This window comes from Chiloscyllium plagiosum, chromosome 30 (genome assembly GCF_004010195.1).
Source record: "Chiloscyllium plagiosum isolate BGI_BamShark_2017 chromosome 30, ASM401019v2, whole genome shotgun sequence".
Lineage (NCBI taxonomy): Eukaryota > Metazoa > Chordata > Chondrichthyes > Orectolobiformes > Hemiscylliidae > Chiloscyllium > Chiloscyllium plagiosum.
Window position 1 is genome coordinate 46,102,996 of NC_057739.1, and position 13,020 is coordinate 46,116,015.

Sequence of the window (13,020 nt, forward strand, 5' to 3'; positions counted from 1 at the left end):
TGTCGGAGGGTCAGTGCTGAGGGAGTGGGCACTGTCGGAGGGTCAGTGCTGAGGTTGTGCCACCTGTTGGAGGGTCAGTGCTGAGGGAGCGGGCACTGTCGGAGGGTCAGTGCTGAGGGAGCGGGCACTGTCGGACGGTCAGTGCTGAAGAACTGCTTTTGGTCAAAGCCAGTTTGGAACACGTTTATGATGTTCCAGTTCTGACCCTTAAGCTTGTCTAGCATCAATTTACCAGAATGACGGCCGGGGCAAAGAGACTTGTGTTCTAACAATGGTTTTTGGAAACATTGACAATAATCCCTGGAGGTCAGCAGATAAAACTGGGATTTGATCAACGTGTTTTAAAATAATGATGGGAATTGACAAAGTATAATAGGTTTCAACACTTGACCAGTTGAGGTGTCCAGAAGAACCGATAAAAGATATAAATACAGCTAACAGATCGCTGGACACACTAGTCTGTGAGGCTGCTATCCCATTGCCACAATGCCGATGTGCTGAAAGGGTGATGCAGAGTGACCTGTTAAAAGGATAGTGTTCACAATGTCATGATGTGACAGGAACCAGGGTTAATGAGATCAGACCAACCGGGTCAACTCGAATAATACAACTTCTTCAGTCTTCAGACTGCTGACTGGGATTCTCAGTCTCACTTACCTTCGCTCCTTTCTCTCCTTGTCTCCCCTCAGGACCTGCAGGACCATGTGGACCCTGAACAACATGAAAGAAAAACATTGAAAAGGTATTGTCTTTAACAGAGGAAGCGATCACAGATATTGAAAACACTCAGGATTTCCTGGCGCTTGTTTAAGAATGTGTGTGTGTGCGCGTGTCTGTCTGTCTGTCTGTCTGTGTGTGTGTGAGTCTGTCTGTGCGTGTGTGTGTGGTACTATTTGCTGCATGTCTATGTGTATGTTGTCTGTGCACACGCTGTGTGTGTGTGTGTTGCAGGATAGTGTTGTGCGTGTGTGTGTGTGGCAGGGATAATATCGGTGTGTTCACACTCACCCTCTTTCCTGGAGGACCGGGTGGTCCTGCTTCACCAGTTGGACCAGGGGAGCCCTAGAAACAGAAAGGTGACATCAGAACCTTCCATCATGTCACTACCGAAAGGTTCACAGGAACCTGGGCCAGTCATAGGGCCACACTTTGACACATCGTCCATCACCAGCAATCCCTTCCAGCCCCAACATCTCCAGCATCTGGTTTTGTTCAAACCACCAGCTGGGGCACTTTTCTTAGTCCTTCAGTCCAGAGATCGGTTTTCTCACTTGGATTCTTCTTTCTCAATATTTTTGCCAGGTTTTTGGTCCAGTAATGGTGCCTTTTTCATCAGCACATGGCACCTTCACCCTCTGCGCCATCAGGTTTGACAGAGTGTGAGTAATTCCATGACTGTCCGGTTTTGAATTCGGGACACTCACTCTGGCTTTTCCCTCCCCCCCCTCCAATAGTGCTTAGCTCAGCACTCTGCTCTCAGCAGCATTGGATCTGACTTCAATCACTGGTCTCTCATTTATTCAAACCTCCATCAAGCAAAATTCCACTAAGCATTGTCCTTTCTCAACTCACAATCTGCCCTGGTTCACCATCTTCTCCCTTGTCACCTGAAGGTCCATCTTGGCCCTGCAGTGAAATAAAGGCCTCAGTGTAAGTGACAATGACTTTTTAATGATTAACATCATGATATTCAAAACATTAATCACAAAAGGAAAATATAGATTACAAACTACAATATCCAATTATTGTGGCACTTTTAAGCTAGGAGATTGGATTAGTTCTCAGAAAGGGTTTATAATGACCAGTTGAATTGATTAAGCTACTCAATGGCAATTCACCATTAACTAAAACCAGCTTAACCTTACCGGAGGGCCTGCTTCACCAGGGGGACCGGGGTCGCCAGGGAAACCAACTGGTCCCTAGGAAAAGGGGAGAACAAGGCAAAATATTATTGACAGCAGATCCAAGTGCAGAGAAAGAGAGGAGAGAGCCTGCAGCAGGTGAAGTGTCAGAGGGAGTCTGCATTTGGAAAACACCCCCTTGCTTGTGATGGGGAGACAGCAGTTTGACAGTCACGGGTCATCGTCAGTCAGCAGTTCCAAAGGGCCTCAGTAAGAGTGCAGATACAGTCTCCCTGTCTGAGAAAGGGTCTACTCTCCTGAGAGGGTCACTAGGTTGATACTGGGGATGGCAGGACTGTCCTTGGAGGAGAAATTAGTTTGACTGGACCTGCATTCACTAGAGTTTAGAAGGATGAGAGGGGATCTGACTGAAACATATAAAATTCCAACAAGGCTAGATGTGGGAAGGAGGTTATTTCTGGTTGGGGAATCTGGAATCAGGGAACACAGTCGAAGGATATAGGGAAGACCATTCAGGATTGGGATGAGCAAACACTTCTTCACTCAGAATAAAGAACAATACAGCACAGGACAGGCCCTTCGGCCCTCCAAGCCTGTGCTGACACATTTTGCCCTAATATACTAAAACTGTCTCCCCTGACAGGATCCGTATCCCTCTGTTCCCTTCCTATTCGTATATTTATCCAGTGTTTTGTGAATGCTGCTATTGTGTCTGATTCCACCGCCTCCTCTGGCAACGTATTCCAGGCACTCACCACCCTTTGTATGAAAAATGTGCCTGGCATACCTCTTTTGAACGTCCTCCTCCCCCACACCGTGAATCTGTGTCTTGGATGGGGCAGAATTTGTAAGGACTATTCAAGGGGTTTCTTGACACAGTACGTGAACAGTCCAACCAGGAAAGTGAGCCCGGCCAGGTGAATGAAGTTTCAGTGGTGGAGTAGTGACCATAACACAGTGAGTTTTACGATATTTATGGATCAGGCTAACAGCAGTCCTCAGGTGAAGGTCTTAAATTTGGGGAAGGTAGCTACAACACTATTAGGCAGGAACTGGAGAATGCTGATTGGAGGTGGCTGTTTGAGGGACATGTGGAAGTATTTTAAACAGCAGTTGAGAGAAGGTCAGGAGGAGCACCTTCCTGCGAGAGAGAAGGATAGGTATGGCAAGTTCCGTGAACCTTGGATGACCAGGGCTGCTATAACCTTGGTCAGAAAGAACACGGAAATATGTGTAAGGTTGAGGAGGATGGGAACTGAGAAAACCCTTTCAGTTTATAAGGAAAGTAGGAAAGAACTTAAACAAAGAATTAGAGCAGCTAAAGGTCCGTAAGACCATAAGGCATAGGAGCAGAAATTAGGCCATTCCGCCCATCGAATCTGCTCCACCATTCAATCATGGCTGACAGGTTCCTCAATCCCAATCTCCTGTTTTGGATTAAGGAGAATCCCAAGGCTTTTTAGACATATATAGAAAGCAAGAGGGTAGTCAGGGAAAGGATTGGTCCTCTCAAGGACAAGGGAGGGAATGTATGTGTGCAGCCAGAAGAGGGAGGTGAAGTTCTGGATGTAGGTTTGCTCGCTGAGCTGGAGGGTTCGGTTTCGTCACCATACTGGGTAATATCATTAGTGAGTCTCCGGATGAAGCATGGTGGTATGGACCTCTTTCTATTTATGTGTTTAGGTTTCCTTGGATTGGTGATGTCATTTCCGGTGGTGATGTCATTTCCTGATCTTTCTCTCAGGGGGTGGTAGATGGGGTCTAACTCAATGTGTTTGTTGATAGAGTTCTGATTGGAATGCCATGCTTCGAGCAATTCTTGTGTGTGTCTCTGTTTGGCTTGTCCTAGGATGGATGTGTTGTCCCAGTCGAAGTGGTGTCCTTCCTCATTTGTATTTAAGGATACTAGTGAGAGAGGGTCTTAAACAAATACTTTGTGTCAGTATTCACCGAAGGGAAGGAATCGGTGGAGGATGATCTCAGAGGAGGGAGTGTTGAGTTTCTAACCAAGAGGTGTTGTGCGTCTTAAAATGTATTAAAGTAGATAAGTCCTCGGGTCTCATCCCAGAATACTGACAGAGGCAAGAGAACAAATTGCTGGAGCATTGACAGTCATCTTTGTATGCCCTTTGGCCACAGGGGAGGCCCCAGAGGACTGGAGAATAGCCAATGTTGTCTCTTTGTTTAAGAGGGGTAGCAGGGAGAATCCTGGAAATGTTCTTATTAATGATAGACAGCATGGTTCTGTACAGGGGATGGCCTGCCTCACTAACTAGATTGAGTTTTTTTGAGGAGGTGACAAAGATGATTGATGAGGGAAAAGAGGTTGATGTTGTCTACATGGACTTCAGTCAAGCCTTTGACAAGGCCCCTCATGGCAGACTGGTCCAAAAGGTGAAGTCACGTGGTATCAGGGGTGAGCTGGCAAGATAGATACAGAACTGGCTGAGTCATAGTAGACAGAGGGTAGCGGGGAAAGAATGCTTTTCCGAATGGAGGAATGTGACTAGTGATGTTCCACAGGGATCAGTGCTGGAACATTTGTTGTTCGTGGTCTCCATAATGATTTGGAGGAAAATGTCGCTGGTCTAATTAGTAAGTTTGCGGACGATACAAAGATTGGTGGAGTTGTGGATAGTGAGGAGGATTGTCAGAGAACACAGCAGGATAGAGATCAGTTGGACACATGGGCAGAAAAATGGCAGATGGAGTTTAATCCAGACAAATGTGAGGTGATGTGTTTTGGAAGGTCAAGTACAGGTGGAAATTATACAGTGAATGGCAGAACACTTAGGAGTATTGATATTCAGAGGGATTTGGGTGTGCAGGCCCACAGATCACTGAAGGTGGCAGTGCATGTAGATAAGGGAGTGAAAAAGGCTGATGGCACATTTATCCTCATTGAGTTATGCTGCAGCTTTATAGAACTTCAGTTCGGCCACACTGGGAATGTTGCATAAAGTGGTCACCGCACTCAAGAGTGGAATTGTCTACCACAGGAAGCATGGAGGTCAAGTCACTGAGTATATTCGCAAAAGAGATAGATACAGTTTTTAAATCTAAAAAACATCAAGGGGTATGGTGGGGGGAAAAGTGGGGATTGGGGATTTGAGGTGGAGGATTAGCCATGATCATTTTGAACAGTAGAGCAGGTCTGAACGGCTGTTCCTAGATTCGATGTTTTTATGAGACTGGATCTCACCACAGAGGGCAGAGGGTGTGGGAAAGCAGAGACAGAATGAGCTCTCCTGCTAAATTTGCAATAAACAAAAGCAAGTGCTGTGATTCATTATTTGAAGGAGAAATCTGGTTGCGGGGCTGACATTAAGATTTAGAAACATAGAAGATAGGAGCAGAAGGAGGCCACTTGGCCCTTCGAGCCTGCTCCACTATTCATCACCATCATGGCCGACCATCCAACTCAACAGCCTAATCCTGCTGTCTCCACATAACCTTTGATCCCATTTGCCTCAAGGGGTATATCTAGATGTCTCGTGAATACATTCAATGCTTTGGCATTAACTACTTCCTGAGGAAAGACATTCTGGCTATTGAGGGAGTGCAGCGTAGGTTCACGAGGTCAATTCCTGGAATGGCGGGATTACCTTACACTGAAAGACTGGAGCGACTGGGCTTGTATACCCTTGAGTTTAGAAGACTGAGAGGGGATATGATTGAGACATATAAGATTATTGTTCATTTCAGAAAGAGTTGGATAGAGCTCTCAAGGATAGTGGAATCAAGGGTTATGGAGATAAGGCAGGAACAGGATACTGATTAAGGATGATCAGCCATGATCATATTGAATGGTGGTGCAGGCTCGAAGGGCAGAATGGCCAACTCCTGCACCTATTGTCTATTGTCTATTGTAATAAATTCCCCGTGCTCACCACTCTCTGGGTGAAGAAACGTACAGTCCACCATCTCTCGAGGTCAGTTGCAATCAAAATCCTCAGAGACCGTTAGAGGTTTGGTAAGGAACATGTGATTTTACAGGTTAACAACAAAAGATGAGGAAACTTTGTTGAAGTAATTCAGAGAGTTGCTGACTGTAGTGCAGGAGAAACTTTATATTTAAACTGTCGAAAGACTAGTGATAAAGCAGCAGATGACAGTGTCTTTAGGAGATAGAGGCAGAGAGATGTGTGTATGTAAATTGCTTCAAGAAGAGAAAGTGGTTAATATTACTGAGAGCACATTCTGTTGATTGGAGAGTCAGACAGGAATATGTCATGTGCTCTCCTCAGAATAGATAATAGCAGCCTTGCATCTCTCTTTATATATAATGGCCTAGACTTGGAGAGAGGGGGTAAAACTGCAAATTTTGTAAATCATACAGTAACTTAGCAATTTAGTGACAACAGAAAAATTCTGGGAATGCAGTATTCAGTAAGTCGGGCTGCATCAATGCCCACAGGAATGCAGGAATGCTCCAGCTTTGTTCTGAAAGGTCATCAGACTGAAACATCAATTCCGATTCGAGCTTCACTGACACGGTCTGATGTGGCGAATGCTTCCAGCAATTTCTCTTTTAATTTCAGAGTTCCAGCACTTGCAATATTCTGTTTTTTGTTCACAATGTAGTGACTGCAAGTAGGATGGTTACAGACACCAGGAGGACACACATCCTGGGCAAACACACAGCAGGCAACTTGATTGGCACTGTCATCAGAATGGAACAAGGTTGAGGGGCTGGAAGAACAGAGGTAGCTGGGGGTCCATTTTCCCAAATCTTTGAAGGGAGCACAAATTGACAAAGTGAGCAAATGTACACACCATTGATCTGTAAGTCAGGGAGTTAAATGTGAAAAGAAGGAATCATGTTTAGCCTTTACTCAGTTGATAGAGTCAAGCTGAATACTGTCTCATGTTTTCAGCAGCATACTTGAAGGAAGATGCGATTCGGGGGCAGAAGAGACTTACTGAATGATATGAGCTTTGAGGAATCTTCGCAAAGAGGGAGACCTGAGAAGCTTGACTTGTTTTCCTTACAGCAGGGAGGGTTAAGGGGAGATTTAATCAAGGCATATGGGACAGCTAATTGAAATGAGGAGGGATTTATATAAAGCAAATAAGGAGTAACTATTTCCTCTGGCCAATGAATTGGTAAAGAGAGTTTGTAAAATTAAGAACACTGGCAGAAAAAATCACTAGTGCCTGAACAAGGAGAGATGAAGCTTGTCACAGCTAGAACTCTTGACCTGAAAGGATTGTGAGAAGTGGAATTAAAATCCAATCAGATGTAATCCACCTGAAGGAAACAAATGTGTGAATTTTTCAGGGACAGCTAGATTGTGAAATGACATTTGATATCTCCTTTAAAAAGCCAAACAGCATAAGAAGCAGAATGATACATATGCACAGAGCTACAGAGTTTTTGTGAACAACTTTACAGAGGCAGAGGAAAGGAACACATTTTTAAAGTCATTGGGTCTGTAAATTGAAGTGGCAGTTGGATTGATTGAATAAACCAAGTGATATGCTTTACAAGTTGAAATTCAAGTGTTGTATATAGTTGAGCCGGGCCGTACCACTGTTGTTCTTTGGAAGCAAAAGGAAGTGGAAGTTGGACAGTGTATAGAATTTTTGACTTAAGAAAATTCTACCTGGCAATCGCTGTTTTGTTGGCTGTTAAAAAGCTGTCAAGTACCAAGAGTGAAAAGCATCCAGAGCCTGCAGACCCACGGCATCCTCTCTCTCTTTCTGTGCCAGGAAAATTACAGCAAAGCCAAGAAAGCTTAAAAAGAACAAATTCTTACAAGAAGCAATCCATGATCACCCATCCAATCCAAGGATGACCTAACCATCTAGATGACAGTGTCCTACATTTGCAAAACTCAAAAGGACTGTGAGTGATAAAGAAGCTTACACCTTGTGGTCTGGACTTTGGATTGGGAGAATTTGCTCTTCCTGTCTGTATTCTTTATTGGCCACAGTATCTGTGTTAAACTGTTTGTCTTTTGTCTGTCTTCATTGTGTTTGAGTGTGTGTATGTATGTTTAGGGTTTTGAAAGGATAGATTGCATCAAATAACAAATCCATTCTTTTCTGCTCTGGTTAAGTGTGTTACAATGAAAAGGATGATTTTTATTGTGGAAATCAGAGATAACGTTTCAGGTCATGTGACTCTTTCTCAGAATCTCCATTCTGAGGAAGGGTCACTTGACCCAAAACCTTAATCCTGATTTCTCTCCACAGATGCTGCCAGACCTGCTGAGCTTTCCTAGCAATTTTTAAAATTTTTCTTTCTGATTTACAGCATCCGCAGGTCTTTTGGTTTTTACGATTGATTGTTACTGCAGTAACCTGGTGTGAATGGTTTGTGGCCTGAGTAGTAGTTCGTCATGTAAATGGGTCATCCTGGTGATCTCATTGGGGCATTGATACATTTCATGATGGAATGTGGAACAATTGGCCATGATGATTGACACATTCTACCCAGTGACAGCAGGCAGCTGACCGGGAGCTATTGGTTGGAATATACTCACGGGACTTCCTTTTGGACCATCGTCCCCAGGAGGACCTTTCGGACCTGGAGGTCCAGCAGCACCTGATGGTCCAGATTCACCTTTCTCACCCCGTTCCCCTTTAGGACCCTGCAGAGAACAAAAAAAAACTCTTCACTTGGAAAGAATAAGACAAAGTGTGAGCTGTGTGCCTTTGTAAACTGATCAATCCACCCAAAGAAGGGAATTAGGAACAGGAGTAGGCTGTTCTGGCCACTGTGCCTACTGTGCTATTGAATAAGATCATAGTTGATCCGATTACACCAAGCTTGTGCTTAGCCCCAGTAACCTGTCACCCCATCGTTTATCAAGAATCTATTCAAAATATTAAAAATATTCAAAGTCTTGGTTTCCAATGAGTTTTGAGGAAGAGAGTTTCAAAGACTCATGACCTTCTGAGAGAGCAGAATCCAAACTGATTAACTGGGTAGCTGCTTATTTCCCTTCTGCATTCTCCCAGGTGGGAAACAGCCTCTCCACATCTACCTCATCAAGACCCCTCAAGGTCTGATAAATTTCAATGAGATCATTATACCACAAGTTGTGGGTGCAGAAACAGGCCATTCAGCCCATCAAATCTGCTCATGAGGTCATGGCCGATCTGATAGTCATGAATTCCACTTTCCTGCTTTTTCGCACAACCCTTGGTTTCATGACTGATTAAAAGTCGATTTATTTCAACCTTGAATGTACTGAATGACCCAGCCTCTGTTGCTCTCTGTGACTCAAGTTGCCTTGGCCTTTAGTGGATACAGGCTGAGCTTGTCTCATCTTTCCTTAGAAGATGATCCTTCCTTCCCAAATATCAATCTGGGAAACCTCCAAACTACATCCACTGAACTGACACCCTTCCTTCAGGAAGGAGACCAGTACAGTTCACAGTACTCCAGATATGTTCTCACCAGTGCCTGATGTAACTGCAGCATAACCTCTGCACTTTCTATTTAATTCCCTTTCTAACAAATGATAACACTCTCATAACTTTCTTGATTACTTCCTGTACCTGCAGACTAACCTTTTGTAATTCATGCTCTAAGACATCTTTGTGTCATAGAACTCTGCATTTACTTAAAGCTGAGATAACATCCTTATGTTTTACACTTGCTGCCAAATGGCCCATTTAACATTTCCCCACATTAAACTCCATTTGCCCAATCTTTGTCTAGCCACATAATCTATTTTATAAAGCATTGTAGCTTCCGTATGTCCTTACTTTCCTATCCAGGCTTCTGGCCTTGCCCTTTCCTCCACATTCCAGTTTGTAAAGTATTCATTTCAATTCAGAGAATAAGAGCAAGACTGTGGAAGAAGGTGAGGTTTGCTAGGGAGGGAAGAGTCAGGGGGTATATGGCGGCTGGAGGAGTCAGTTCTGTTATATAATCAATGAGACGGACAGAATCATTTTCAGACAGATACCAAACTCAAAGGACAACAAGCCAATTACTTACTGGCATTCCCAAATATCCTGGAGGTCCTGGTGCTCCCGCCTCTCCAGTGTCACCCTGGAGGAGAAACAGAGGGCCAGTGAAATATAAAAACCATCAAGGCGGCACGGTGGCACAGTGGTTAGCACTGCTGCCTCACAGCGTCAGAGACCCGGGTTCAATTCCCGCCTCAGGCGACTGACTGTGTGGAGTTTGCACATTCTCCCCGTGTCTGCGTGGGTTTCCTCCGGGTGCTCCGGTTTCCTCCCACAATCCAAAAGATGTGCAGGTCAGGTGAATTGGCCATGCTAAATTGCCCATAGTGTTAGGTAAGGGGTAAATGTAGGGGTAGGGGTTGCGCTTCGGCGGGGCGGTGTGGACTTGTTGGGCCGAAAGGCCTGTTTCCACACTGTAGGGAATCTAATCTAATCTAATATTTGGCATTAGCTCATACCAGCCCAGAGTGTCGGGCTGAATGCTCACTGTGTTAGGTTCAGTTTAATTAAAGTAGCAACTGATCAACAAAAACAGTGTATAGTGTATTCAAGATCCAGCACAAAGACAGGACACTCTCAGTCTGATATGGAGGCAGCCCCACACTGAAGGAAGGTCAGTGCTGAGGGAGTGCCGCACTGTCGGAGGGTCAGTGCTGAGGGAGTGCCGCACTGTTGGAGGGTCAGTGCTAAGGGAGTGCCGCACTGTCGGAAGGTCGGTGCTGAGGGAGTGCCACACTGTCGGAGGGTCAGTGCTAAGGGAGTGCCGCACTGTCGGAGGGTCAGTGCTGAGGGAGTGCCGCACTGTCAGAGGGTCAGTGCTACAGTAGTGCCGCATTGTCGGAGGGTCAGTGTTGAGGGAGTGGTCCACTCTCGGAGGGTCATGTCACTTTTAATTTTCCATTTAGGATTAGAATGCAGAATGAAATACTGGTCACATTAAAGGGCCCTTCCTCCAGAACTCTGAGCCAATTGCTGTACATTGTTTCCTGTGAGAGCAGAAACAGATTGCAGATAGTACCTTCTGGCCCACGGCGCCTGGGTTACCAATGCCTCCTGCAGGACCTTGGGGACCCTATAATACAAACAATCCATTGGAGATTACATTACAACAGAGGTGGTGTTCTGAGCACAGGCTTCCTGCTGGGTCTCTCAAATTGATATTCTAAGCATACATTCCTTCAACAGCTGTGTCTGGGTCTATCTCTCGTCAGGCCAATGCAATGTCGCCATTAGTTAATATAACGGCTGTGTAATAAACAGTAACATGTGTCATTTCCAGTCTTTCCCCCACTTCAAACACCATGTGCTTCCAGTCAGGATAATATTTGTGAATCTGAATTCTTTGAATCTGTTGTTTTTGAGACTTGTACACAGTCATAAGAGTTTTTCCTTTTGTTGGCCTTACACTCACTCAGAAAGAAAATTTGCTCAGGTTGTAACATTGAATAACATGAGGTTCATGGAGAGGTGGGAGGCAGGAGCCACCCAGCTCCCTGCTTCTCTCAGCTGAGGGCCTGTTGGGGAGCTCACTGGACAAGTAGTCCAGAGCCAGGCTTATGAGCTCGGATCATGGGTTCAAATCCCACCACAGCAGTTGGTGAAATTGATCTTCAGTAAAAGTCTGGAATAAAAAAGACTGATTTAATGGTGACCACTGTCAATTGTCATTAACCTCCTCAGGTTCACTAATAGGGATGTCCTTACCCAGTCTGGCCTGCATGTGATTCTACATCCATGGCAAAGTGGTTAACTCTTTACTGCCCTCTGAGATAATCGAGCAAGGAACTGAGTTCAACGGGTAATTAGAGACGGCAACAAACACCGGCCTCCCCAGTGATGGCCACATCTCTAAGATTATCAAATAAAGGCTCCTCTATATACTGTCCCCATCAAACACTCTCAGGACAGGGACAGCACTGGGTTAGATTCAGATTAAAGCTCCCTCTACTCTGTTGAATATTAGAGAATCTGTCCTTCTCCCAATCTCCTGCCTTATTTCCCATTTTCAACATTCAGTGATTTCTGTGACCTGGTCTCTCTGGGCTATCTGTGTTACCCATTGACAGAGATGCTGCCATGTTGTTTGAGCAAGAACGCAAGTTAACAAGGAGTGATGTAGTTGACTGAGTGTGAACATTGGTGATTGCACCTAGAGATACAGACAATCAGCATGCAGCCAGACCACATTTGCTGTATGGGTAAATAGGTCACTGCAGTGTGGTGAGGAAGCAGACAAGTACATGATGGAGACATGGTCAGGTGGCTCACATGATTGTATCAGTGCCCTTGGTGACTTTGAATCGTGTTGGAATGGACACCAAAACTCAATGAAGTCAAACCTTGGAGCAAAGTCTCACTTTGTGATTTAACTCAAGTCATCCAACTGTAACATCAAAGGGGAAATTATAAATTGAGAAACATATTGTTTTCCTTTTAATGGGATTGCTATAACAGGCTGCAAACTGTACTCTCATTGGCCCTGAGGGCTCCACATTATCTGTGCTTTGCTTTCCATCATTCCACCTTCAGCTTTTAGCTTCCTAGATTCTAAGCTCTGGAATTCCCTCCCTAATTCTCACCACTTCCCACTCCTCATTTAGGATACTCCTTAAAACGAAGCTCATTGATCAGGTTTGGGCTCACATGCCTCATAACTCTATTTTATGGTTGAATGCCAAATTCTGAGGTGGGTTTTGCCTTCTCTCTCATGAGCTGTGCCACATTTAACTCCATGGAAGGTTCTATATAAACGTACATTGGTGTAAAATTGAAGGATGAGCTGTCAAAACATTTAGCACAACATTGGAACTGCTGCAAAACAAAGGTTTTAAAATATTAGCAAGCATGTTTACTGTGAGACATTGCCCTACCCAGTTAGACAGCAGGGTGAATCATTCACAAGGATAAATACTTACATCTGCCCCTGGAGCACCAGATGGGCCGCGGGGTCCTGGGGGCCCAGGGGGACCCTGCGAATGGAAACATTGGATAATCAATTACATTCTCATCATCGCCACATTACCACACTCCAACATTCACATAGAAACAAACCCACAGAGAAGGCACAAAGTTTGTGATGTAAGCACCACACACGCTCACACCCACACACACTCACACCCACTCACACTCACACACGCTCACACCCACACACGCTCACACCCACACACTCACACCCAGTCACACTCACACACGCTCACACCCACACACGCTCACACCCACACACTCACACCCA

General features: G+C 44.9%; 1 protein-coding gene across 1 annotated transcript in view; it reads right to left on the reverse strand.

Annotated features, from left to right (window-relative positions):
• Positions 1 to 13,020, reverse strand: part of col5a1 (procollagen, type V, alpha 1) — a 64,764-nt gene that overhangs the window by 41,765 nt on the left and 9,979 nt on the right. Inside the window, exons 3-10 of the mRNA XM_043719724.1 lie at positions 12,704 to 12,757; positions 10,807 to 10,860; positions 9,817 to 9,870; positions 8,351 to 8,458; positions 1,866 to 1,919; positions 1,573 to 1,626; positions 1,009 to 1,062; positions 658 to 711 (exon numbers count right to left, since the gene is read on the reverse strand). Coding sequence (XP_043575659.1) covers positions 658 to 711; positions 1,009 to 1,062; positions 1,573 to 1,626; positions 1,866 to 1,919; positions 8,351 to 8,458; positions 9,817 to 9,870; positions 10,807 to 10,860; positions 12,704 to 12,757 — 486 coding nt within the window. The remainder of the gene's footprint in view (positions 1 to 657; positions 712 to 1,008; positions 1,063 to 1,572; positions 1,627 to 1,865; positions 1,920 to 8,350; positions 8,459 to 9,816; positions 9,871 to 10,806; positions 10,861 to 12,703; positions 12,758 to 13,020) is intronic.